The 27,481-nt window shown below is 29.4% G+C and overlaps 4 protein-coding genes across 9 annotated transcripts in view; 2 read left to right on the top strand and 2 right to left on the bottom strand.

Moving 5' to 3' along the window:
• Nucleotides 1-796: 796 nt before the first annotated feature.
• Nucleotides 797-5,864, top strand: AGBE (1,4-alpha-glucan-branching enzyme). Its single transcript, XM_065513291.1, has 5 exons — nucleotides 797-1,023; nucleotides 3,554-3,723; nucleotides 3,796-4,564; nucleotides 4,647-4,818; nucleotides 4,904-5,864. The coding sequence occupies exons 1-5, from the start codon at nucleotides 932-934 to the stop codon at nucleotides 5,768-5,770; spliced, it is 2,070 nt and encodes a 689-aa protein (XP_065369363.1). The 5' UTR covers nucleotides 797-931; the 3' UTR covers nucleotides 5,771-5,864.
• Nucleotides 5,865-5,916: 52 nt separating this feature from the next.
• On the bottom strand, nucleotides 5,917-11,962 carry ytr (yantar). Of its 2 annotated transcripts, none has more exons than XM_065513294.1 (3): nucleotides 11,828-11,962; nucleotides 11,405-11,774; nucleotides 5,917-8,030 (listed from the first exon to the last, which is right to left on the bottom strand). In XM_065513294.1, the coding sequence occupies exons 2-3, from the start codon at nucleotides 11,647-11,649 to the stop codon at nucleotides 7,739-7,741; spliced, it is 537 nt and encodes a 178-aa protein (XP_065369366.1). In that variant the 5' UTR covers nucleotides 11,650-11,774; nucleotides 11,828-11,962; the 3' UTR covers nucleotides 5,917-7,738. The 2 variants fall into 2 exon arrangements, with proteins under 2 accessions (XP_065369366.1, XP_065369367.1); XM_065513295.1 differs by having other exon boundaries at nucleotides 11,405-11,751; nucleotides 11,828-11,946.
• On the bottom strand, nucleotides 10,133-11,108 carry eIF6 (eukaryotic translation initiation factor 6). The gene has a single exon (XM_065513292.1). The coding sequence runs from the start codon at nucleotides 11,024-11,026 to the stop codon at nucleotides 10,289-10,291; it is 738 nt and encodes a 245-aa protein (XP_065369364.1). The 5' UTR covers nucleotides 11,027-11,108; the 3' UTR covers nucleotides 10,133-10,288.
• A 4,789-nt stretch (nucleotides 11,963-16,751) lies between the features above and the next one.
• LOC135961765 (protein hu-li tai shao-like) overlaps nucleotides 16,752-27,481 on the top strand; it is a 54,195-nt gene continuing 43,465 nt past the window's right edge. For 2 of the 5 annotated variants that reach the window (XM_065513348.1, XM_065513344.1), the window contains exon 1: nucleotides 16,752-16,959. The gene's annotated coding sequence lies outside the window, so the exon portion shown is untranslated. Of the gene's footprint in view, nucleotides 16,960-18,135; nucleotides 18,376-27,481 lie in introns of those variants that run through there. The other 3 variants (XM_065513349.1, XM_065513347.1, XM_065513345.1) reach the window with 2 other exon arrangements.

Below are 27,481 nucleotides of genomic sequence, written 5' to 3'. Positions count from 1 at the left end.
TATTGTATATATGAATGACATAGTACTGCAGATATATATCAAAAATAGGCCTAGGTTGTTGTGGTTTTTTCCTTATATCTCAGACATTGTCTCGATTTGAGATCAGCATACAGATGGAAATATATCGACTCCGCTATCTACAACGATCCAGAATATATATACTTACAAATGGAATGGTGAAGGGTAAAATAATCAGGGGGCAAATTCTCGTAATCGAAATAAATAAAAAATAAAGTAAAAAACTAGGTTTCTATAAATAAAATTTTACGCAATAGTCGAAATCGACTATTTGTTTTGAAAAGGTCGAACAATCGATTACTTTATCCCCAAAAAGTCGATAAAATTAATTTTTAAAAAATGCTTTTTTCATCAATTAGTATGAAACTGTTGAAAACGTTGATAGAACGACTTTTGTGTCAGCTGTGGAACCGTACTGGCAACGCTATATCAATCAATTTGAAACAAAATTAATCAGCTGTTTAGCTTAACACACCAAGGCGAATTTATACAAGGTACTATCAGTTCTACAACAATTACAATGTGAACAAAAACAATAGGCAATTGGTTTTGTTAAATATGTTTTTCGCTGTCAAAATCTGCTATTTTGGTTTGTTGTGTTGTTCTGTGAAACAAACACAAGTGGATTTGACAGTTCAATCGACTTCAACTTGTACAAATTTACTTGTTTTTATACAATTTGTTCATTGTTTTTATAAATGCTGTAGAACTGCTGCCACCTTGTTTAAATTAGCCTTGCGATAAACGAAATAATCAGCTGGTCTAGAGATGTTACATTGCTTGAATGTTGAATGTTCCTTGCTTGCAGTGTTTTATTAATTCGTTTTTCAGTTTTTTGCATGGAAAGTACAAATCAAGTTAAAGATTTTTAAAAGTTAAACTAAAAACGTTCGTATTAACATTCACTGAAGCCATGGATCCAATGAAAGTTGATGTTAAAGAAATTGAAAATATATTGAAATTAGATCCATATTTGAAACCATTTGAACGCGAAATTAGGAGAAGGTTTGTAAACAAGTGAAAATTAAACAGTAAACTGATTGTCCACATTATTATAATTACCAACGTATCCTATGTTTGTATTGTCCGAAATTGTATTAATATATTATCATACATAAAAGCAATTAAATAAGTAATCATGTAAACTAAATTTGATACATTTTTCTTAAAGCATACATATTTTTTTGGACAATGTCAAGTGAAGGTTAAATTAAGTTATTTAAAAAACTTTCGTTACATTCTATATTTATTCATTTGTTATTAATTTATTAAAACCAATTGAAAAAATATGTATGTATGATTATATAGCATATTTCAAACAGAATATACCTACCGTATAAATTTATAGGAATACGAATGTATTAATCTCGGAATTTATAGGTACATATGTATGTACCGGCAAACTATGTGTATGAGTTTGCTTATCAAGGTCATGAACTTCATTAGGTGCATTTTTTCATACACACATATTTCTTCTATACATATAGTCATATAAAATGCAAAATAACATTACAACAAAATAAGCAAAATCTAATGTTTGATTGTTAACGATGAATAACTTAAAATCTTATATATAAAAAGAAGTGTACATTTTGATGTTAGTGGTGACATCAAAATTGCGAAAACGGGTCGACCGATTTCAACCAAACTTTTCAGGATACATTGGGGATGGTCTGTAGATGGTTTATGTGAAGTTTGCACTAAATCGACATAGTGGCTCCGGAGATATGGCTGAACGATTTTAATCATATTTTCAGTGAATCTTCAGATTTTTGATTTTCGGTCTGTGGGCGGAGGGGCGTGGTAAAATCAAATTTTTACACTATACCGCTAATGACACTATACGTAATGATTTCAAGGTCAGTAATTGTGGCCAAACTTTTGCAAATAAAAAAAATCCAAAAAAAAAATTGTAAAAAAATTATTTTTATTTTTTCATTCGGGTGCGATGTCAGGTCGGGGGAGTCCGTGCCTTTTTTTGTCCGACACTGTATATTCAAATCGAGATGCAATATAAAACAGAATTATTGTAAGGGCCAGCAACGCGGACCGGGTTCAGCTAGTTTATAATAAAAAAAGAAAAAAAATAATTCGGAAATGTTTGACATACTGTCTAAAGATGAAATCGGCAAAGTTAAGTTTATAATGCTTTTGGTCCTTCACTTAAAAAATTGTTGAAACGATGTTATTGTACGTTGTTTTACAGTTTAGGTGACGTATGTATGCATTCATCTTACATCTTACCAATTATCTATTTGTATTTTATTAATTGCGATTACTAAATTAATTAAAAGTTCCTTTGCTACGCTTTTACCAAACAAAGTGTAATTTGGGAATTTTTTTTTTAAATTTTTAGCTTTTATTTTGAAACATTTGTACAATATAAACTTATTAAAAGTATGGACCATTGTTAGCTATGACCTTTTCTCATCATTCTGTCAACATACGGATTGTATGCATTGTAATTTTTCTTATCTATATAATAAAAACTGGTTAAGTGGCTTAATCTACTATGAAAAAAGCCAATTAATTAAAATACCCATAATCGACATTTTCGCCAAATATTTATAACAAAGTTTAATAAAATGGTCGATTCATTAAAAAAAAAAACTTAAGGTTGTTTAAGATAATTATGATTCGGCATTGAACAGTGTAAAAACGCTTTTAAATGGCATTCAGTTGTTTGAAATTTATTAAATTACCTTTTTGTTTTCATCATTATTAACAATCATGATAATAATAGCCAAAATTAGTTTCCAAAAGCATTATTTATTTATTTCAAGTAATATAAATAGCGTATAGGCTTTAGTCACCTACATGTTCATTTTGTTCACTGACTGCAACTATTTTTAAGTGCATATTTTCTACATTTTAAGAGCATATCGCAATGGTTCCTCTAAAGAGAGTCAACTCAAAGTGTTAAATACTTGTAAATCAATGTATTTTTAATTCTTGAATTGTTTTTTTTGCCCTCTTCACTTTAAACATTTTTGAAATGATGCTACGTTATACTCCCAAAAAATATATTTTGTTAAGCCCTCAAAATAAAGTTTTAGAAGACGCGAACTAGTACGATTATTGAAATTACAATATTAAATCACATACAAATTAATTGGAAACTAACTTGTTTTTAATAAACTTTGAACATTTTAAAATGGTTTATTTAGTAATTTAGAAATATTTTTTTAAATTCACAAACCAAACTTGAAATTATAATTAAATCCTATTTACATTGGGGATCAATCGCACTTTTTTCACTTTTTTTAAAAAAACAGATTCGAACTCCCCTTCATGTTTACACACATGAAGTTGTGCCTTGCCAATGTAAAAGACCATTAATCACTAACATTACTTTTTTGCATCAACTTGCCTACTAATGAAAATAAATCGCTTTGTTCCACTGCTAGACAGCTTTGAAGGTTTTCAGGATAGAATTTCTGTATAGAAAATGTATATGATTTTCCTGAAAATAAAAACTGCAAATCTGCCTAGTGTAAATATATAAAACAAAATATGTATATATGTATTTTTTTAGGAGTGGAGTTTTACAAGAATGGATTGGAAAAATAGATAAACTAGAAGGTGGAATGGACACATTTTCTCAGGGTTATAAATACTATGGTCTTCATTTTTTACCCGATAACTCTGTTGTCGCCAGGGAATGGGCTCCAGGTGCCAAAGATGTTTATTTAACAGGAGATTTCAGTATGTACCTAAACTGTACAACAAAATGGATGATTTGTGGCAGCTTTAAAATAATAAATTTTATATTTACAGATAATTGGCAGTGGGAAGCTACACCATATAAGAAATTAGATTTTGGTAAATGGGAACTGCATATTCCTGCTAATGCGGACGGAACTGCACCCATTAAACATTTAAGTGAGATTAAAGTAATTATACGCAATCAAGCTGGCCAGCTTTTGGATCGATTATCGCCGTGGGCAAAATACGTGAAGCAACCACCCAAAGAGGCTAATCAGGGTGTTAACTTTAAACAGTATGTTTGGAATCCGCCGGAAAACGAATGCTATAAATTTAAGTATCCAAAAGCTAAAAGACCAAAATCTTTACGTATTTATGAATGTCATGTGGGAATAGCTTCGCAAGAACCCTGCGTTGGTTCGTATGACAACTTTGCAAATAATATTATACCGCGCATTAAAAAGCAGGGATATAATGCCATACAAGTTATGGCTATAATGGAACATGCTTATTATGCTAGTTTTGGTTATCAAGTGACTAGCTTTTTTGCTGCCTCCAGCCGCTGCGGCACCCCAGATCAACTTAAGCGAATGATAGATGTGGCACATGCTAATGGTTTATACGTTTTATTGGATGTTGTTCACTCACACGCCAGTAAAAACGTTCAGGACGGTTTAAATCAATTTGATGGCACTAATAGTTGTTACTTTCATGATGGTAAGCGGGGAGAACATGCGCTATGGGACAGTCGCCTATTCAATTATATGGAATATGAAGTGTTACGATTTCTGTTGTCAAATTTAAGATGGTGGCACGATGAATATAAATTCGATGGATACAGGCATGGATAGTTTATTAACAAAAACGAAAAATTACTTGAAGAATACTTATCTCAAATTTTGTCATTTTCAATTATATTTTAGATTTGATGGCGTCACTTCAATGCTATATCATTCTCGTGGTATTGGTGAGGGCTTCAGCGGTGATTACAATGAATACTTTGGGCTTAATGTAGATACGGACGCTTTGAACTACTTAGCATTAGCTAATCATATGTTACACACCCAAAATCCCGATTGTATAACAATTGCTGAGGTAAGTAACATAGTGTGATATACATACATACATATGTATCTGATGTTTAAATACATTTATTTTATTATTTTTTTATATGTCGCAGGATGTATCCGGTATGCCTACGCTGTGCCGTCCCAATATCGAAGGTGGTATTGGTTTTGATTATCGTTTAGCCATGGCCATTCCAGACAAATGGATTGAACTGCTTAAAGAATGCCCTGATGATCAGTGGAATATTGGCGATATAGTTCACACTCTTACTAATCGTCGATGGAAGGAAAATACAGTAGCTTATGCGGAATCACACGACCAGGCATTGGTTGGTGATAAAACCATAGCATTTTGGCTGATGGACAAAGAAATGTATACCCATATGTCCGTTATTTCTGAACCAAACTTAATTATTGATCGAGGTATCGCTTTACACAAAATGATACGTATGATAACACATGCACTAGGTGGTGAAGCATACCTCAATTTTATGGGAAATGAATTTGGTCATCCAGAATGGCTAGATTTTCCTCGAGCTGGTAATAACGATTCATATCATTATGCACGTAGACAATGGAATTTAGTAGATGATCCTATGTTGAAGTATAAATATTTAAATGAATTTGATCGTGCAATGAATGAATTGGAAGAACGATTTGGCTGGTTACATTCCGATCCAGCTTATGTCAGTTGGAAGCATGAAGGTGATAAATTTATAGTTTTCGAACGCGCTGGTTTAGTGTTTGTTTTCAATTTTCATCCTACTCAAAGTTTTACCGGCTATCGAGTTGGTACCAACTGGGCCGGCACCTATAAAATTGCTTTATCATCTGATGATGAGCAGTTTGGTGGTTTCAATCGCCTCGATAAAAATTGCAAACATATTACAAGAGCAGAAAATTACGCTGGCCGCCAAAACTTTTTTGAGGTGTATGCACCAGCACGCACTGTTGTTGTATATGAACATATTAATGACTAGTAACTTTTCATGTTAATTAATTAAAACAATAATACATATGTAAATTTATCAAATTTAAATTAAATAAATAAACTAAAATGGATATACTTACTCATCATTATTGTATCAATTCATGTACATACATAAATATTGATTGAAAATCAATGTATAATTACCAAAGAAAATCTTTGTATCGTTTATTGATCAGAATAGTAAAAATAAATTATTACATTTTATATAGTTTATAAAAAATAAAAAAATCCTGCAATTTCTTTAAAAAATAAAAGTACAAATATGTTTATTATTAGTGATATACATACATACATTATATACATAAATATTAGACCGTTCCATTAAAATAAACATTTTGGAATCCATTTTTCCAGAAGAAGAATAATGGTTAAATAATTGTTACACGCATTTTTGATTTACATAATTAAATGGATGTCTGGGAAAATGCGTATGACCTGATTAATTTTTATTCGTACTGGTTTTTATGTCTTCAATAAAGACTTCAATAAAATATTTTTTTAAATATTTCCATCCAACGAAGGGCAGAGGTTTATACATACATATGTACAAATGTATGTATGTATATGTTTTATGTAGTAGATTATGAGCCAAATATAAAATTTGTTAATCCTGTTAAGCCAAACTTCAACTATTGTAAAATAATGGCTGATAATAAAAACTGTCTAAAGAAAGAATAAGTAAATAATAAAATTGTTCAGAAAGCAAATATGTATGTATCTTTTTGTTTAACTGATAATAAATTGTATCGGCACTTGTGATTGAATTAAGTGTTAACTGTTTGTTATTTATACAATAAACGATTTGATATCACTTAAAATTATATATTAGTTTTATTGTAGATTATTTCAGTTATTTTTATTTATTTATTTATGTATACATATTTAAATGTATATAAAAAACAAAACAAAAATCTGTTCTATTTAACAATGTGTAAATATAAAAAATCCCTGGCTATTGCATATTTGGTCTATTGTATGGGACTGTGGAGGATGTGTGATTATATGTAGGGTAGGATTTGGGTTTTTAGGGCTGGAGTTATTTGTGTAAATAAGTTTTTTTTTATAGTAATTATTTTATAAAAAAAATCACAATTTAATTAAAATCTAATTAACAAAAAGTTGTACTATTGCAGTGTATGGAGGATTGTGTTGTGTGTATGTATGACGGGGATTTTTAATGGGAAATTTTTTGAAAATTGTATCATGAATTTATAAATACCAGTTAATTCATAACAAGTATTTTTTCATATAATACTTTAATGTAACGTTTCGTTTGTTTGTTTCAATGTCCAATTACAAATTAAATATTATTCAAACGAACGCACAAAAAAAGAATTACGAATATATAAATTTATCATAAAATACTCTGGAAAATTGTATTTACAACATATTAAGTTAATTTAAATTTGGGGCCGAATTACCGCATTCGTGATCGAATGAGCTATCGTATCGATAAATAATTTCTTTATAGATATTATAATAAAAAGTACTAAATTTCTTGTTCGATATCGAATGCCATATATAATCTCAAAAGAAAATTACGATTAATTTTACTCGATACTGAATGCGATTCGGCCCCTGTTGATAATTCCATATAACAGTAAAGTATCAAGAAATAACTTTTCAATCTTAACATTTATAACGTTTTTGTAACACGATGGAAATAATAAAGAAATATGTATGTATAATTAAGTAATGATTTAAAAAGATATAGTCCTATAAATATTACTATTATTTAACAACTAGAGAGAGGTAGGTTTGTATGTGATGGAAATTTTGATTTGATAAAATGTGAAAATTTTGTAAACCGGTCTATTGCATAAAATTGCAGGCTTTTGTTTCGAAAGTGATGATGTTTGTTCATTATCATCACCATCGCTAACAAAAAATAACAATAAAACTAGAAAGCAGCATAGCTTGTAGCATAACATATGTGACTGACATTTATATGACAAAACTATGCTACAAAATCCAAAGGACGGTTGAAGCCACCTTTACGATTCATATATTGACGGTACTTGCGTTTTAGGATTACATGTACTTCTCCGACATCATTGCCCTCAACTTTACGATTTTTTGTTGTGTCGAACGTACAGAAACCCATTGTTTTAAGCATTTCAACTTCTTCAGGCGATTTTCCCTCCAAATCGGCTTCACTAATTTTGGGACGTTCTTCACGTGAACTGGTACCAGCACGGCGGCGTGTAGATGTTGACGCTGAGGTAGAAGCATGACCATGTGAACGAGACCTATTCATTTATATAGCAGATATGTATAATAATAATTAATAATTGTTTTAGAGTTCTATTAAAATTTAAATAAATTTATTGTACACTTGAGTGGTCAAAATCTAAAATGAAAATTTACTTAGAGTTCATCAGTTCCGATGTTCATACCTTCACTGATTATGAGAAACACATCGGTAATTTTATTTTTTTATTTTATTTATTTCAATTAAAGTAATATAACAAGCATTTAAGGCCAATAAACTTTTATTACTCAGTGGCAGAAATAAAATAAATGATATAAAGTTATCAGCTATCATTTAAGTCTTATTGGAAAAATCTTTTATAGGAAAAAATGTTTCGGGAACATAAACTGTATAAGCTAAATTTATGCTAAAACCAACAAAATCTTAAGGCATCTGATGATAGATTGGGCCTGGGAAAACAATGGATTTTCCAGCAATATAACGATCCTAATCATACTGCGCACGTTGTTCGAGACTGGCTTCTTGATTATGCCCCAGACTCAAACCCAATAGTGCACTTATGGGACGTTTTGTAAAAATTTGTGCGATATGAAAATGTGAAATATAAAAAACCGCTCTTATTCGAGCATGGGCCGAAATAACACCTTCTACTACAGAGCATAGATAGGTGTAGTGCATTAATTTTGCAGTTTGCACTAATACTTAGTGATAGTGCAAAATTAGTGCATTTATTTTGTTCATATTTAGTGCTAAGTTGAAAATTAGCAGCCTCACTAAACATTTCTGATAGTGAGTGATAGCTGATTTCAATCAACATTTAGTGCACTACCCCCAACTATGCTACAGAGAAATTGTTGAAATTAATGCACCGTCATCTTCAAGCTGTTATTTATGCCCAAGGTGGACCAATCAAATATTAATGGGTCGATTATGGATGGCAACCGAACTTCAGTTGCGTTGTCAGTTGCCTAAATGGTATTACAGATGGCAGCATCATTTTGTAATAATTTTTGTTTCTTTATCAGCCCAATTATGAATAAAAATTCCGAGGGAGTTTTTTCCCTTTTCTCATTTTTCCTATTCAATTTCAATGAGAAAAAACTCCCGGGGAACAAACTCCCGCGGAATTTTTATTCATAATTGGGCTGTATATGTTTTGTTATTATTTTTATTCAATTTTCTTCACGAACTCCTTACGGAACCCGAATTGCTGATGAATATAATATTATTACGAGTTGAAAATTCTAAAATTCTTTTAACCCCCATTAACACGAAGTTATTGGGGGTAAGAATAATAAAAGTTTTTGGTGAAAAATAGGTCAATAAATCGATGCAGCCTAAGCGGGACTACAGCGTATATATTGATGTAATAATCATGCATGTATATTATTTGGAACCTTTTAAAATTGATTTCAACATACAGACAGGCATGGATAACGATCCGAATATGTACATATACGTTACGAGGTCGCAAATGAAAAATATAGAAAGTACAAACTTATTATGGATTGATTATGGATGGCAACCAAACTTCAGTTGCGTTGGCAGAGGGCTAATTGTGAGTTGATTTTGTGTGACAAGCAAACTCAGTGACGTTGACAGAGTGCAACCACAAATTTATGGTTCCCAATTTGTCAACAGAAAATAGCTGCTAGTTGCCATCTGTAATACCATTTTGGCAAAGGCCAACCACATATATGGATGTGCAAGAAGCTAAAAGGCCTAACTCCACTTTTCAAAACTTTCTCAATTTTGTTATACATGTTTCTAATTAGTTCTGAACTCTTTGAAAATTATTTTGTTCTTCTATTATTTATTAATTATTTAATTTATCATTTTCATAAATTTGGGAAACCAATTTTTCATCAAACATTACTAATTTACTCTAATTTTTATTTTGTTAGGCTTTTTAGCTTCTGACACATCCATACAGAAAGTGTTCATAGCGATTCCAGTTAAGACAAAATGCAAGTTTTAGTCATCAATAGATTCTAGCATGGCTTATAATTAAAATTTGTACAAAACAGCTAATTCTGAAAGAACATTTATTTAATCGCCAACATAGGTTATGGCTCAAACCACTATGTGGAGTATGAAACATTTGTGAACATAAAATCGTTCTAATATTTTTAAAACAAATTTATGTTAAAAAGATAAAATGGTGTTTATTTAATATTATAATAATAATTTCATGACAATAGAAATTTTAAAATTGTTTTATTTTTAAGATAAACTTAATATTATATTCATATAAAATGGTCATCCTTCGACTATCAGCAATTAATTTAGACTCACTTATGACATATCCTCTATGAGGGCAGCACGTAATTTTGTTGTAACTGTTGAAGGCTGAGCTTGATTCAATTTAAACACACTTTCAATAACAGAAATTTCAGTAGCAGTAGTGTTCATTCCAACAAATGAAATCCAGTCATTAACAACCATGCCGGCAGCTAAAACTTCGCTGCCACGATTTACTGTACCAGCTACCAACGGAACTTGTAGCAATGACGACAACTCATCCTGATCTTCTATGGTAGTCTTTGGATGAACCATGCCTCCTTGATTGCTAAGAACTGTATATGAACCAACTAATGTGTTGTCGGCTATAGTCTGACGGAAAACTTCAACATTTAAAACATCTCCTATGATTTCCTCGGTTTCTTTGTCAAGATCTGGATGCACCAGGGCAACATAATCATTGCAGGCAATAACATTACCAAGGGCAGATAACCGTTCTTCAACACGTTGAATTTTAACAGTGTCTGGTAAACTGTTGCGCAAATGCTGTAATTCAACGTCTGTAGTTGAACTCGGAACTAATAAACCATTACGATTTCCAACTGCTAGGCGACCAATTATGCGGCATCCACCAATGCTCGCATGAACAACTGGAATCGTCTCTGCTAATTCTGCTTCATACACACTGTAAAATGCCTCGGACCCCCCAATAGCCACAATGCAGTAGGAATTTGTTAATTTACTGAAGACGCCAATATCGTCATTATTTTCAAATTGAACACGAAGAGCCATTCTTTATTTAACTTTATATGTTGATGGTAATTTAACAATTTTTTTTTTAATTTATATATAAAAATATTTTAATAAAAATATCTTTATTTAACTTCACGTGGTAATGTCAAAAAATGCGGTGATAATTACGAGGGAATAAACGAATGGTGAAATTAATCATATACAATTTCACAAAAGTATGCAAAATACGATATTTATCAACGGTGTTTTACTATTGAAATACAACTCTACCTGCAGAGTTGCACTTAAACGTTGGAATTCGTACGAAAACAAAAATCCTCACTTTAGTCATTGTTATTCTAATATATAATTAAAAATGTATACTTATCATATTCATGGATTCAGTTTTGGTTTCAATACACTACACTTTTTATTCACCTCGACCGTCGTCTGCTATTCCTTTCACTACGTTCTCTTTCCCGACTCCGGCTCCGGCTGCGATCTCTATCACGGTCGTGGCGATGCGGTGACCTGCGCCTTAATGTACGGCCAGTACTGCTTGATGGTACCACCTCCGGGTCGCGGTCCCTTTCACGTTCTCGTGATCGGCGTTCTCTTCTTTTTTTACGTTCGGAACGTTCTTTTTCACGCCTTCTATGCGACGGAGATGGACTGCGACCCATCTTTATTATTCATACACTAATATAGTGAAGTTTTATATTGTAGTTGTAATACCTTAGCGCTGCCGTCGTTAGGTATACGTTTAATGCTTCTTCCTTTTGTTCCTTAGGTTTACGATGCAACAAAACTAGTAATTGGTTGTTAATACCAGTATTTTTACCAATTAAACAATTTACTTACCAAATGTAAATGCTGTGTCTTGCTTAAACTTATATCGACACCGGCATTAGTTCTTACAAATTCATTAACTTAAAAACTAAAAAAAACTAAACCATTCACGCGCGTTTTCCCACAAAACTAAATTAAACAAATTCGTCGCAAAGAAAACATACCAAAACAAAATTTGTCCAGTGTTGTACAAAACAGTATGTTACAAAATTCAGTGTTGCCCAAGGTGCATTTAATAAGGTGCCATCGGCAGCACAGCTGATTATAGAAATAGCACGCATAAATGTCAAACTACATATATAAAAAATATTCGCCCGTACGTCCGTATGCCAAACTCTATATATAAAAAATAAGTGAATTCGCCTGTATTTATATCAATTCGCCACTGCTGTCACCTTGTTAAATACGCCTTGGTGTTGCCGTTACGACTTTTAGAGTGGAATTCCTATAACTATTATTATGACTGACACACTTTTTGGTAGAATAATAATGAGATTTGTATGATTATTTTAAATCTTAAGGTAGGGTGGTCTCAGCATTCCCAAGGCGTATTTAAATTTAAGGCGAATTCATTTATTTTTTATATATGGAGTTTGACATAATGGCGTTCCGGCGAATATTTTTTATATATGCAGTTTGACATTATAGCGTGCTAGTTCTGTAATCAGCTGTTCTCGTGAGGTCACCTTATTAGATTCGCCTTGAGCATTCCTTTGAGTCAGGGTTGTAAACATTCCAAGCAAGGCGTATTTAACAAGGTGACAACAGGCGAATTCACTTATTTTTTATATATAGAGTTTGACATACGGGCGTACGGGCGAATATTTTTTATATATGTAGTTTGACATTTGTGCGTGCTATTTCTATAATCAGCTGTGCTGCCGATGGCACCTTATTAAATGCACCTTGATTCCAAGATTGTCGGTCGCGTAGCGTATAAAGGTAGGATCACACGATTGCCGCAATGCACCAATTATTGGTCTATTTTATACGTCAATCGTGTGATTTCACAACTCATTGGCTCATATGTCAAACCACAACAATATTGTGCTTATTTGGCCCAATCAAATGCAACACTGGTGCGGCAATCATGTGAATGCTTGATAGGCAACATGCACCAATAAAAAAGTTAAAAATACAACAATATTTATTGTGTTCTAGTGCGGCAATCAAAGAAGACAATTAGCGCCAATATTAATTTTTGTAAAAGAAATATTCTTTTTGTGAGCCACTCTTTGACCCACATACATCTTTTAACATTTCTTTATTAATTTTTTATACGATAATTAAGGCCGACGCAATTTTCTTTTTTTTATTTAACAAATAATTTTTTCACAATTAGATTTTTTTACATTTATGTAAACAAAACAAAATTTAACATCTAGACAACAGCTGTTTCTCTGAGTTGCCGCAAACTAGAACAATCGTGTGACTGGAATGCGACAATTATTGCCACTATATCGCTTTGCGCCAATTAACGACAATCAAATTTATATAAAATGAGGCAATCATGTGACTGCAGAGAATTTGATTGGGACAATTTCTTTATTGGGCCCCAATTCAGCACAATAAAAATTGTATTAAATTGGTGCATTGCGGCAATCGTGTGATCCTACCTTAAGATTCTAGGGTCACACATGGCAAATATTTGCTCAAAAAAGCGTAACCACTTTATTTAGCACAAATTAGTTTGACGTGTTTACTCTTACAAGTGTTTTGTAAGATCAAACAGCTTCAAATAACCTTCAAATAATTTCAATTAAATTTGAATACAAAAAATGAGAAAAGGTATTCATAATTGGGCTGAATATATTCACACTTTTGCACTAACACAATCACACATGCAGCCACTTTCTTATATTTGTGGCATTTTGAAGACATCATTCTCCTTCGCTAAGGGCACTGCTCAGCGTTGCCGCTTTGGTCCAATTGGACCAAAATTGGTAGTTTGAAGTTAACAAATTGACTTTTGGTAGTTTGGTTGGTTTGTTCCGATATTTGTCGTATTTTGGTAGGCTACGATATTTCTGAATACATAAGTATTTTTAAGAACAAAATAATTAAAATAATAACGAAAAAACTACTTATGTTAAGCCAAAATAATAAAACTACATATTTGCAAAATATGAAGATAGCATTTTCTTAAATATTTAGTTTAGTCAGGTAAATGTGTATTTATTTAGTAGTGTTAAGTTCAAAAAATGCCAAAGGGCTCTCAAAACTTTTATTTTCTAATAATATGTGTTAAACACTGCTTCAATATTTCTGTTTCATCTGACACTTTAAATGTCCAATTATGGAAATTAGGACACGTAATTTATTTCTATATGAAACTTATTTGTGTTGAATTTTTTCTGGATACCAACACTTTTAGGAGTTTTATGCTCGTTTAAGTAATTTTCGGAAGAGGGCCTTATATGAAAGCTATGATCAATTATGAATATAATTTTTTGGTGTACGGAAGGACATCGTTAAATCGACTCAAAAATAAAATCTCGAAAACTGAACGATTTTAACATATGTATTTATGATTGTAGTGTTATTTACTTTCTTCCTCTGGGTAATTTTATAGCAGCAATAATATAATTATATAGTTAACTATTAATTTTGAAACGAATCCATATAGCATTTCTCAAATATTTTAAATTTGGTAGGTTTTGGTAGGCTTTGGTAGTTTTTAATTAGAAATTTGGTAGGAAAAATATTTTATGAGTGCCAACGCTGGCACTGCTACACGTTCAATTTATATTGACCGCGATATTTATTGAACGTGTAGCATGCAGTATTGATGGATCACGATCCAAATTGCAGAATAACCTAATTTTACGTGATCAAATAAGATGGATTGAACGTGTAGCAGTGCCCTAACATTTACAAAATGAACTTTTAATAGCAATTGTAAACGCTCAAGCAACTTGTAGGGCACTACTACACGTTCAATATATATTGTGATATTTGGATCGCGATCCATTGTAATGGATCTTACTTCTTTTCTTTGCTAAACTTGTAAATTGTATTAATTTTCAACTTTTTAGTTTTGTTTGCATTTGCAAACATATGTTTTAAACGTTTTTTTATGTTGATATTTTTTACTGGACAAAAAATGTCCAGTAAAAAATATCATGTTCTCTATCTACGAACTGTCACTTTTAACACTCTCTTGCTATCTCGTTACAAGTTTTAAAAGTAAACGAACGGAATCCCGTAACATTCAGTGATAATTTGTACAAATTATTACAAATTATCAAGTACGCGAACACAACTATTGTCTAGCATGTATTTTGTTGTTGCAAGATATAGGTTTTTGACAACACACTTAGGTTTTTGACAATTCCGTCTCGTCACTATGTTACCCTATGGATTACAGCTAAACGCGAACACAACTATTATCTATCAAACATTCGATTTTGGCATTTTTGTTGTCACATTTCAGAGACCTGCGCCGACTAATTTTCACGGCGGCGGCGGCTTGTCGGCTATCAGCCGACTAAGGAATAACTACTCAAATTCCAAATAATCCAAAATTTAAAAAGTGAAATTCTCAAAATTTTATGAAATACTAAGGAACTTTGATCAAAAACGGCGGCTTTTTTAAGCCGACTTAAGCCGAAAAAAATTCGGCGTCGGCGGCTTTGAAAATTTATCGGCGGCTCGGCTTAGCCGGCTTACAGCCATACGGTGCAGGTCTCTGCTACAGGGTAACTTGGGGGTTACACGATCAAGTTTTAATACATTCGCACTTTTTTAATAATACACTCAACTCACACTTTTAAAAATTGAAGAATTGATATATTAAATTAATTAATTAAAGTTTTAATCAAAAAACGAGTCTGAAGTATTTGTTTTTCAATATTTATCATATTTAATAAAAAATTTTGTTTTTTAATACATATAAAATAATTCTATGAAATTTTTTCAACAGAACTCATAACTTACCTTTTTAATAATTAAAAGTTTTAGTTTAATTTCAATTTAAACAAAAGAAATATATTTTTAAATTGTTTAACTAGTTTCTATAAACATTAGTATATAAAATGTATTGTTTATAATTGTGTTTTTTTTTTTAAAAAACTATTAAAATGGGCACGAGTCCTTTAACATAGGTGCTTTTACACACAGCAATTTTTCTTGCCGCAAGTCTGAGTGTATAGGAGAGAGAGGAAAGAAGAGAGGTACATACTTGCTTCTACCAGGTATGGATATAGGATAATACCAATAAATATTATAAAATATTAGTTGAAAGGCATTTTTCAATGATATTTATATTCTTTAAATAATTTATTAATTATATAGATATCAACACCAACTAATATTAAAATACAACCTGTTTCAACGATCTAGATTTATACCGAAACTTAAATTCAGACATTACACTATTATTTTCTTATGTCGAACAAATTAAACTTGATATATTCACCCCTATCGGCAATAACATGTGAAATTTTGTTCCCATGAAATATCCATTTCCCTCGAAGGGAAAATTGCTATCGGGAATCATGATGAATCATGATGAACTTTACATTCACAATAGTTGATTTTGTTCGTAACAGCTGTTTATTGTTTACAAAATTCCATCTAAAAATTTCACAACGAGGGGAATTTTTTTCACGTGAACAAAGTTGATGAACGAAAAAAGGAAAAGGGAAAATATTTCATGTGAAATGTTGATTCGCGATAGGGGTGATTGAGACAAATCCAGGCTTTAAAGTCGGAAGAATATAAATTGCACTGGCAACCCATTTATATAACACACCTGTTTCAACATATCATCCCTGTTTTAAAAAAGGTAATTTTTCTCTTTAGACTAATTTGGAGAGAATGCGACAAAGTTTAAAAATGACATCATCATAAACCAATATTTCCAATATGATTTTGTTAACAATATATTCCTCTCTTTCAGTCTTTATAAACAAATAACTAGAGCAATAGGTATTAAAAAGCAACTAAAGCAAAAAAAATTGGGAAATTAGGCTTTGAAAAAACCGAATGATAAGGGGAAATTTTTGTTTTAGTCAACTAGAAATAAAAACAGAAACAAAAGCGAAGTATAAACGAACGAACAATTTATTGCGGGTGAATTAAAAACGTACAAGATCAAGTGAAAAACCAGGATTAAAAAATAAAGGAAGTTATATATTAAAAAAGTAAGCGCTATTAAAAATAATGGAAACACCGGCAAACGCCTACTTTTTTTAATAAAAATCTTGATAATTATTTTATTGGTTTTCTTGTGTGTGTGTATTTTGTAGTTATGACATAATCGGGCGTCGTCGTTTCTCATGTTCCTAATTAAGATACATAATATGTACAATGTGTATAAAATATATTAATAATTTAATAAAAATAAACAAGACAACAAAATTTAAGGATGTGTTTTGAGGAATCACGAATAATTATAGTGTCCGTTAATTACAGTTAGTCATAAAATTACAACAAATTAAAAGAAAAAAATTGGGCGTTGCTGCCGAAAAAAATTAAAAGTTCTCTTTTGTATAAAAACTTGTCGCATTCCTCTAAAATATCTTGTAAATTACAGCCATTGAAATTGTTTAAAACAAATTTACTGAAATATAAAAACAAATATTTAAAGAAATTGTAATTGACATTAAATTATACGAATTTTTATGTTTGCTCTTATTTTTCATCCTCTCTGGGCAATGTTTACAACTTTTTATTTTCCAAATGCACGAATATTTTTATTGAGAAAGCACCCAAATTTTACAAAAATCTACCTACTTTTAAATGTGTGTAAAGAATTTAGCTATTAAAATATTACTTCAAAAGCAACTGCTATGATGAGTACCTATACATATGTATATTTTTCAAGAATTTAATTTTAGACAAAATTACAATTTTAAAATTAAATTATAAAATTTAAGTTATTGAATTAAAATTTAAATTCGGTTTTGTTGTAATTTTTTCATTAATCATAAAGTTTAATATTTGAAGTTATGGTTTATTTTCTGGTCTACTTTCACAACAATATGTTAACAGACATTTTAAAATTAAAAAAATATACATATTAACAAAATAGACATAAATATGTATTAAATAATTTGAGTTGAAAGAAATTTAGAAAAAAAGAAAACAATTCAATTGATTGATTAATGCTAGACGCTAGCTTCGTTTTTCTTTTTTATTAATTGTCAACATTTATTCTCGCACAGGCGCTCTCTGTATTTGCTTCTTCCAATTCATCTAGTTTCTTTTAAAATTATTTTCTTTTCTCAATTGAAATTGAACTGTCTTTGGTAGCACTACGTTGGGGTTATATTTGTGTGTTGGGATATTTGTTGATATAATGAAAAAGGTCTGAAGTGCATTTAATAACCGAATTTTCAAAAATATCCAATAAAAAATTACATGAAAAATAATATACATATAAAAGTTTTTCTGTTGCAGTATTGTAAAACATTCAATACATAAAAAAATAATTAAAATACAAAATTCAAGGATTTTCGCTTAATTTTGTTCTATAATTGCCACAAAATAAAAGATTAAAGCCCTATATAATTGAAAATATACGAGTGTAACAGAGACAGCATTGTTACCATCAAACGGTAAGTAGGCACGCTGTCAAAATATCTTCCTTTATACGCACTTAGTTACAGTTTGTTTAATAGTGGGAAATTTTTAAAGTGCTCGTCACAACTGATGATTATACTTAAAATTGCCAAACATTATTGTGCCTTTAAAAAATACCTATGATATCTTTTTATACATTTATTTTATTTTAATAACAGACTGTTTTATAAAATTAATTAATGCCGTGCAAATGAACCAGTATAAACGATACGTAAAAGTTATGTTTTTGATATAGCCAATTTTCATATAAGTATGTATATATATTCATATATATACATATATGTATATGTATGCACAATGAACATATACCCAACATACCATATAGTAATCGAAACTACAATACAACTTGAGAATAATTATATAAATATTGGGTTTTAAGCTTTTCTTAATTCCATTTATAATAATATTTAGGTATAAAATGTGAATTCACAAGCTGTTTTTAACAATGATTTAGAAACTCTTATTATACACAACTGTTTCTAAAGTATTGAAAAAGGCTTATCTTTTTCAATACATTCTCTAGTCTTGTTGTATAGTTTCATTTTTTTGGAGTAAAATTGTTGAAAGCGTTCTGCATGTAAGCGAGTGGACATGCAAAATAATTGGTAATATAATAAATATATAAATAATAAATAAAACGACAATAAAAATGCCTAATACATATAAAAAAAGTGTTAGAAGACAAAGTAAAGAAGTAATCGAACCGTTTTGATTTGTCTACAATTGTTACGATAGCCTTTTTCAATATAGGTATTCTAAAGTCTTTCTCAAGCTTAAGGCTTGTGTTGGTAAGCTTATTATAATATTTTTCTCAAGTCATTTGGTTAGTTGGCATATCTATGTATATTATGTACATAAATTAATATGTAGTATGTACGTATATAAACTAAATGATATTTCAAGCATATAAAAATCGTTTACAAATATGCTTTTAACCCCAAGGCATATTACATCTTGCTTTTAACTGTTTCATGGATTTTTTGACAACTGTAAACAACTAAAATAATATAATAAAACAAGTTCCATGTTTCACAAAATATTTTGTTTTTAATTTTGTATTAGTTTTAACCATAGAGAAAACACATAGAGCGGAAACTCTCCTGTCAAAGACCTAACTCAGTTGTCAAAAACCTAAGTGATGAGAATGTATTAGTAAAAAAAACTATGTGAAAACAAAAACAACACTCATATGTGTAACTTTTTTGAGTAATTTTTTTTTTTTTAATTTTTTTTCGAGTTTCCGCTCTATGTTCTCTATAGTTTTAACTTCATTGTTTTATTTTGATTTTTAAAAATGTCTGTTTACATTCGAAGATCAAAGTATGTAGTGTAATTTTGACATGCCACATACAGTGTATCACAAAACAATTTTGCTTAGGCATTACAAATATGTATGTATTTTTAAACTGCGCAGAATAAGTACCAAAATATTACCAATAAAAATGTTTTTTTTTTGTTAAATAAATAAAATAAATCAAGAGAAATTAAAAAAAGACAAAAAATAAACTGGGATTTTGAAAATGCAAAATGCTTGTGTGACTTTCACTTTTTGATGTAAAATAAAATGCAACAACAACATACAAAAATTAATAGGTATTTTTAATTTCTTTTTGGGGTTTTACCATTTTAAATAATAAAATTATCAATTGCAAATAAAATATTTTTACAAGCTTCTTATAATTTTATGAACAAATGAAAATCTAATTTCTCTTAAAAATGCGCAGACAAAATAGTTTTGTGATACACTGTACATATGTAGTTTCATTTTTATTTTTTTTTTTATTTATTTTCAACTGCCATAATAATACAGTAGAGGCTATCAAATGTTCCTGTATATTCTAAAACGTCGATTTTTTGAGTTAAACCATGATACAACCATTAGAAGGTAGAATCACTAGGGAGAGAGTTTAAAATGCTATGCCTTGTTACGTCAAATAATAGAAAAACAAAAAAACAGAAATACGAATAATAACAAATGAAAATTGAGAAATATTTTGTTTATATTTGAAATACGAAAAAAAATCACTTACGCCTTTTACTGGCTCAAGAGCAGATGTCGCATTTGGTATTAGACGTGCACGTTTTGTGGCTTGATGCAGTTCAATATAATCGGAGTCATTGAAATGATGCATGCAAATCCGGGAGTGTTTCTTCAGCTCAACACCGCTGGCTGCACTCCATTCTTTAATTTAATTTTCAGGACATTTACACAAAGATTTACACAAACAATGTTTCTTCTTATATTTTTCAATTTATGTACATAGGTATGTAGTTAATTTTTGATTTTTGATGTTTTATTTCAATTGTACTTTTATTTTTTATTTTATATTAGTCTGACAATTCAAGGCATGTATAATTGAGAACATATTTTATAGTGATTCTACCTTTTATTGTTATATTATGAGTTAAACAATTATATGTTTAAGGTCAACACTATTTTAGATATAATAAAATAGGTAAATATTGGCATACATCAAGATCGTCGAAACAGCTTGTATTTTAATAATTTGTTTGGTGTTGATATAGGCTTGCAAGATCGAAATCATCAACAAGCTTGACATTCAGAAGAAAAAGCTTGATTTTTCTTGAAGTTAATGAAAAAAATTGTTAATTAAAATTCCATTAAATTAACAATCGAAAAATTATATAATTTTTTCATTTTGATTTAATTTAAACAAATTTGGTACGTTTTTGTATATTTTACAGTGTTTGAGGATATATAAAGGGTATTTAAAATAAAACAGTTAAAAATACAACTACGTTAATATGTAAACAATTTAATTTTACTAAACTAATATTAACAAAAACTTAAAGAAAAAACAAACATTAAATACAGTCTCTTCATTGCATAACCTTTGGTATTCTCAAGGTACGGTCACACATGGCAAATATTTGACGAAAAATACGTAACAACTAAATAAAATATATTTTAATTTTTTTTATAATATTTTAAAAAAAAAATATTCCATGACAACAGCAGATATTTTTAAAATTCCGATTTGGCTTGACAAATGACATTTTTTCTTGATAAGCTAGGTACTCTGTTCAAAATTTCGTGCGAAATGCTGTCAAACTACATATGAAATATTTGGAATGATATATATGCGAAATACATGAAAAATATGTGAAATACATCTGGCAACCTTATTTTTCCACACGAAATAACATACGCAGCACTTCTTTCGCACGAAATTAAAAGCAACAGCTAGCTGTCAAACAGCATATACAATTTTTCGCATGAAAAAACCATGATTTTTCGCAAATATGAACAGAGTACTAGGCTATACGCATTGAAAAAGCTTGACAATCAAGCCAAATCAAGCCCGTCTGGCAACTCTATGTTGATAGCTCTCATAATTATAAGCACAAAAACTTTAGTTTAGGAGTTACATATTAATTTAATGTAAATATGTATATATATAATAGTAAATATGTCATATATTTAGAAAATGATCTGATCATTTGTGGGTATCATTGAATAGTGCTTCAAAATATGTTTTATATGATATATAATATAAATTATGAAAATACGAACTGTTACTGGGATATTGATTTGTTCCCAATCTTCTAAAAATACCTAGGAAGAAACTTGGGTTTACATTTTGAAAATGTTTTAAAAAACCTCAAAAAATAAAATTCAGTATCTCGCTAACAGTCATCGATAGGGCAAATAAATACAATAGTGGTATAGGTTATTTTTCAAGAGACTTGGGTTTATAAGTTTACATATTATATAAAATCGCCCGAAGAGAAAAAGAATTGCAAATCAACCGCAACAATACTGTATTAACTCAAAATTTTTAAAAATTCACTTTTTGCAAGAAATCAACTAACAACATCAATATCTATCTACTGTAAAAAAAAAATTTCAACGTATTCCGATTACTCTTTCATCTCGAAAACCACATTTGAGACCATTTCGTGATAATTAGTGACTACCTTGTATCAACAAAAAAGTATTATTTTGAGTTAATACAAAAATTTAAATAGAAATACATCGTATATTTTCATAAAAAAAATTTATTATTTTGAATTGAGCCTTTATTCAAGTTAAAAATAATCAAATTGTTTTATTTAAATTTGGTTGTAATTTGAGTTGATACTGTTGTAATAAAAAAATTTTTTGATTGTTTTTTTTTTCTATAATATTGTTGCTTTTTTTAATTTTTACATTATGGTTGTGGAACCGTTATAAATAAGAAAATTCATATTAATAGTTATTTGTGTTATTTATTGTAACACTTTGTTAATTTTTTTCTATGCTTAGGTATTATTGCTAAGTAATATGTAAGTTTGGCCTTGATTTATTACTTGAATAAATAAAATAAATAAATAAAAAAAAAATAATACAAAAAAAATCGAGAAGTTCCAGAAAAATGGTAGTAACTCAAAAAATAGATTTATTTTGCAATAATTGCAAATATTTTAAAGAAAAACAATGTAAATACATTTTCAAATGGAATTTGCTTACTATGATGTATTCGGATTTTCAAATTCTCTTAAAATGTAATCACAAACAGTTTAACACAGTTAATACAGTATTGTTGAACGAGTGCGATATTTTGAGTTAATACAAAAGTTGAAATAGAAATGCATCGTATATTTTCATAAAAAATGTATTATATTGATTTGAGCCTTTATTTATGTTAAAAAAAATAGTCAATGTAGAGTTCTTGGCCTAGTAAAAAAGCAGAAAAGCTATTAATTGAAAAACATTTCAATTTTGTTTTTTGATATTGTGCTCTTTTACTACATTACCAGGCTTTGTATTTTTGTTTGTTTGTATTTTGAGTTGATACTGTTTTGTTGATAAAATTTATTTACTTTATGATTTTAATTCGGAATGTGAATCTTTTAGAAAATAATAGATTTTTTTTTTGGCAATAATTGGAACAATTTAAGAGAAAACCAATGTAGATATATTTTCAAATGGAATTTGCTTAAAAATGAAACCACAAACACTCAAAATAAAAAGGACTTAAACATTTTAAAAAGTTTCGAAAATATATGAAAGTATGCTGAATATGTTTAAGTCTATAAAATAAAACATATAAAATCAGTTTTGGGTTCGTGTGGCTTATCGAGTTACTGCAACAACCCCTACAATTATATGTTGTTGCCAGTAGATTTCGATCATTTGATGATTTACAATTTTACAGATACTTCTGATCAATACGTTCATATATTTTGCAAGGGAACTGACGCTGTCATTTATTGAAAAATTCAGAACGTCTACACATGAAATAATAAGAAATTTGCAAAATAACCACTGAAATTCTTTAGTATTTAAAGAGTGTTAATTAGTGGCTGTTTTTAAATTTTCTTATAACATTTATTTTTTACAAGGTTTTTTAGTAGTTAGATATTAGTAGTTTTTATGTTCAATTATTTAGTTGTTATTTGTTGTAATCAGAGTACGGAAATAAACAAATTGAAACGTTTGCTTTCGTTTTGTTTTGTTCTTTTCAGTGAGTAAAACAAAAACCAAACACATACAATGAGAATTATTGTCCCATTATGTTTTGTATTGTTTATCAGCGTTGCCACTCATAAAATATTTTTCCTACCAAATTTCAGATTAAAAACTACCAAAACATACCAAAACCTACCAAATTTTAAATATTTGTGAAATGCTATTTGGATTCCTTTCAAAATTAATAGTTAAATTAAAATTATATTATTGCTGCTATAGCGTTACCCTGAGGATGAATATTATTTAATTACACTACAATCATAATTATGTCACATCTAAAAATTTTGTGTGAATGTATATAAGGCCCATTTCTAAAACTTATTTTAAGGAGCATAAAACTCCTAAAAGTGTTGGTATGCCCACAAAATTCAATACAAATAAGTTTAATGGCGATCGGTACATAATTGGTAATAGCTGCCCACTTCTGAAAATCACTCAAGAAAATAAATTATTGAAATTTTAAAAGAAAAATGTTTTTGCTCACTACTTATTACTTCTTTTAACATGACTACACACAATTTAAATATGTGTTATAATTTTGAAATATTTAAAATGTATAAATTAAATGTATAATACGTTAAAAGTTTTAGTATTGCAAAGCCTTTGGCATTTTTTGAACTGAACACTACTAAATACGTACACATTTACTTGAGTAAACTAAAAATTAAAGATAATTCTGTCTTCATATTTTATAAATAATTTTATTATTTTGGATTAACATAGTTTTTTTTGTTAATTTGTTCTTAAATATACATATTCAAAAAACCTACCAAAATGCGACAAAAATCGGAACAAACCAACCAAACTACCAAAAGTCAATTTGTTAACTTAAAACTACCAATTTTGGTCCAACTGGACCAAAGCGGCAACGCTGTTGTTTATGCTCATGAGCGCAAACTGTACATTAATATAAACGTACGCAGCTAGAAAAGAAAAGAGTAAGAACAATATTGAAACATTATGATAAAAAAACGTTTAACAAACTTTTGGTAATTGATTTACTCATTATAATAGAGAACACAGTACAAAAATAAAACAAAACGAATAAATAATACGTTTCTCTATATGTTTTGTACTCAAATGTACGATTGTAACGGTAAATTAAATAATGCAGATGAGTGAAAAGCTAATCGTTTCGTTTTCTCTCCTTGTCACTTGAAAAGTTTTTGTTTTGTTTTTGCTCATGTACAATACAATATAAAAATTTTGATTTGTTTTGTACATTTTGCAAACGTTTGCAATGTTTTGTTTGTTTTCATACTCTGGTTGTAATACTTTTAAGTAAATTCTCAAAACATTGTAACTAATTATTTTAAAAAGGTTTCAATAAAGATATACATATGTAGGTATATATTATTATTATTATTATTTTTATTATTATTATTATTATTATTATTATTATTATTAAAAAAGCGTCTTTAGTATGATTTTTCAATAAAATATAAAACATTTAATTAAGCTTACATAAGAAGTGTTTTATAAGTTTTATTAACTCTATGGGAGAAAACCAAATACAACACTTAAAAAGAACAGTTAAGAAAACTAGAATAGGACGGGATATGTTCCCAACGTCGAATATTGTATAAAAAAAAACAACATTTGATTAAAAATATTAAAACAATAATAAAATTAATTTAAATATTCAAAGTCATTTTACTTGAAATGTCATTTTTTTCATGCGGTATATAGAATACATATATGGGTGTTTGGTGTAAAGCGTTTTTTATTGTTGTGGAAATTGTAAATTTATCCCCGAGTCAGTGGTTTATAAATTTCGTTTACTTTAAATTGGAATTATTTAAACGACATCGCCGACATCAATATTTTGTGGTTTGTTTTTCTTTAATTACTTTTCAGTTTTGTCCCTATTGCTGTTGCACGCTATATAAAGACAAGTATACTTATCAGTACCTCGTAAAAATAAATACATATGTAGGTACATAAATATAACAAGTGAAAATACAATAACATTCACATAAACAAACTCACAAGTATAAAATTCATCTTCCGGTTTTTCTAAACTATGAATATTTAATGTAAAAATCCGCAGAAAATATAACGGAAATTCATATATGTATGTAATTATGTATTTGACAGTAACCTACACTCTCCTACCTAGCTCGTTAGTTGTTTTTAATTTTGTTTATATTGTAGTAAAATATTTTTCTAGACACAAGTTTAATAGAATACTGACTGTTATATGGTGACACATAAAATTAAACAAATTCTATAAATACATTTTTCTGTTTAAATCAATTTATTTATATATACATACATATAGAAAGTGAATTTATTGACATACATACTATATTTATTTGTACACAAAGCATACATAATTCCTCAATTAAAAATCATATCACATGCAGCCGGTTCGTTTGTCTACTAGTATTGTTCGACCAACTAATAATATATATATATTTTTGTATTTTGAATATTTACTTATTTGTAATTATTACCAAAATATAAAATTTACTATATTATTGATTTTAGTTATAAAGTATTTTATTTTGTTAAAATGTTATCCAAGTCAAGAATTATTGAGTTTTGCACACACAGTGTCAGTGGAAATATATAAACATGATATTTACATATAAATATATGTATACATATATTCTAATATATAAAAATCTCGTGTCACAATGTTAGTGTTTGAACTCCTCCGAAACGGCTCAACCGATTTTTATGAAATTTTGTATGTATGTTTGGTAGGTATGAGAATAGATCGTAAAGAATATTTCATACCGCTAGGTCATTAGGGTGACCCTATCCCATTTTTTTTTTACCATTTTTAGGCCAAAATCTTTTTTTTTCGCATTTTATTTATTTGGCATTAAAAAATACCTATAACCCCAAATTTTCATCAACCGACCCTCACACACCCATTTTTTAGCCGAGATTTTAGTATTTTGTATGAGCAATATCCACTATTTTTATAGGACATTAGGATGTCCCTATCCACCCATTTTTATACCCTTCACCACCATAGTGGGGAAAATATTAGTCTAACACCCACCTTAAAGTATACCGATCGACTTAGAATCACTTTCTGAGTCGATTAAACGATGTAAGTCCGTCCGTCTGGTCGGCTGGCTGGCTGGCTGTCCATGTAAACCTTGTGCGCAGAGTACAGGTCGCAATTTTGAAGATATTTCGCTCAAATTTGGTACATATTATTTTTTCGGCCCAAGGGCCAAGCCTATTGAAACTGGCTGAAATCGGTCCATTATTTCACCTAGCCCCCATACAAATGTCCTTCCGAAATTGGACTTTATCGGTCATAAAAGTTTACTTTATAAATCTCCACAAATTGCGCTCCAAATATGTTTTATATATACACAATTCATGTCACCAAATTTTGTTACGATCGGTCCATAATTAGTCATAGCCCCCATATAAGGCCCACTTCCGAAAATCACTCAAAAATACAAATTATTGAAATTTTAAAAGAAAAATGTTTTTACTCTTCTACTTAGTGTAGGGTATTATATGGTCGGTCTTGACCGACCATACTTTCTTACTTTTTTTTATATTATTTTTAACCAAAAAATTTTGTTTGTATTTCTCTTCATTTGGCATCAAAAATACCTATAATTCCAACTGCACTTAGA

Source organism: Calliphora vicina, chromosome 5, assembly GCF_958450345.1.
Source record: "Calliphora vicina chromosome 5, idCalVici1.1, whole genome shotgun sequence".
NCBI lineage: Eukaryota > Metazoa > Arthropoda > Insecta > Diptera > Calliphoridae > Calliphora > Calliphora vicina.
Note: the sequence above shows the minus strand (reverse complement) of the source record. Positions and strands in the feature narration are given on the sequence as shown.

Coding starts and splice junctions, on each gene's coding strand:
- AGBE (XM_065513291.1), top strand. CDS start 932: ATGGATCCAATGAAAGTTGATGTTAAAGAAATTGAAAATATATTGAAA. Junction 4,565..4,646: donor TATAAATTCGATGGATACAG/GCATGGATAGTT, acceptor ATTATATTTTAG/ATTTGATGGCGTCACTTCAA. Junction 4,819..4,903: donor ATTGTATAACAATTGCTGAG/GTAAGTAACATA, acceptor TATATGTCGCAG/GATGTATCCGGTATGCCTAC.
- eIF6 (XM_065513292.1), bottom strand. CDS start 11,026: ATGGCTCTTCGTGTTCAATTTGAAAATAATGACGATATTGGCGTCTTC.
- ytr (XM_065513294.1), bottom strand. CDS start 11,649: ATGGGTCGCAGTCCATCTCCGTCGCATAGAAGGCGTGAAAAAGAACGT. Junction 8,031..11,404: donor AATAGCAGACGACGGTCGAG/GTGAATAAAAAG, acceptor ATAAATGAATAG/GTCTCGTTCACATGGTCATG.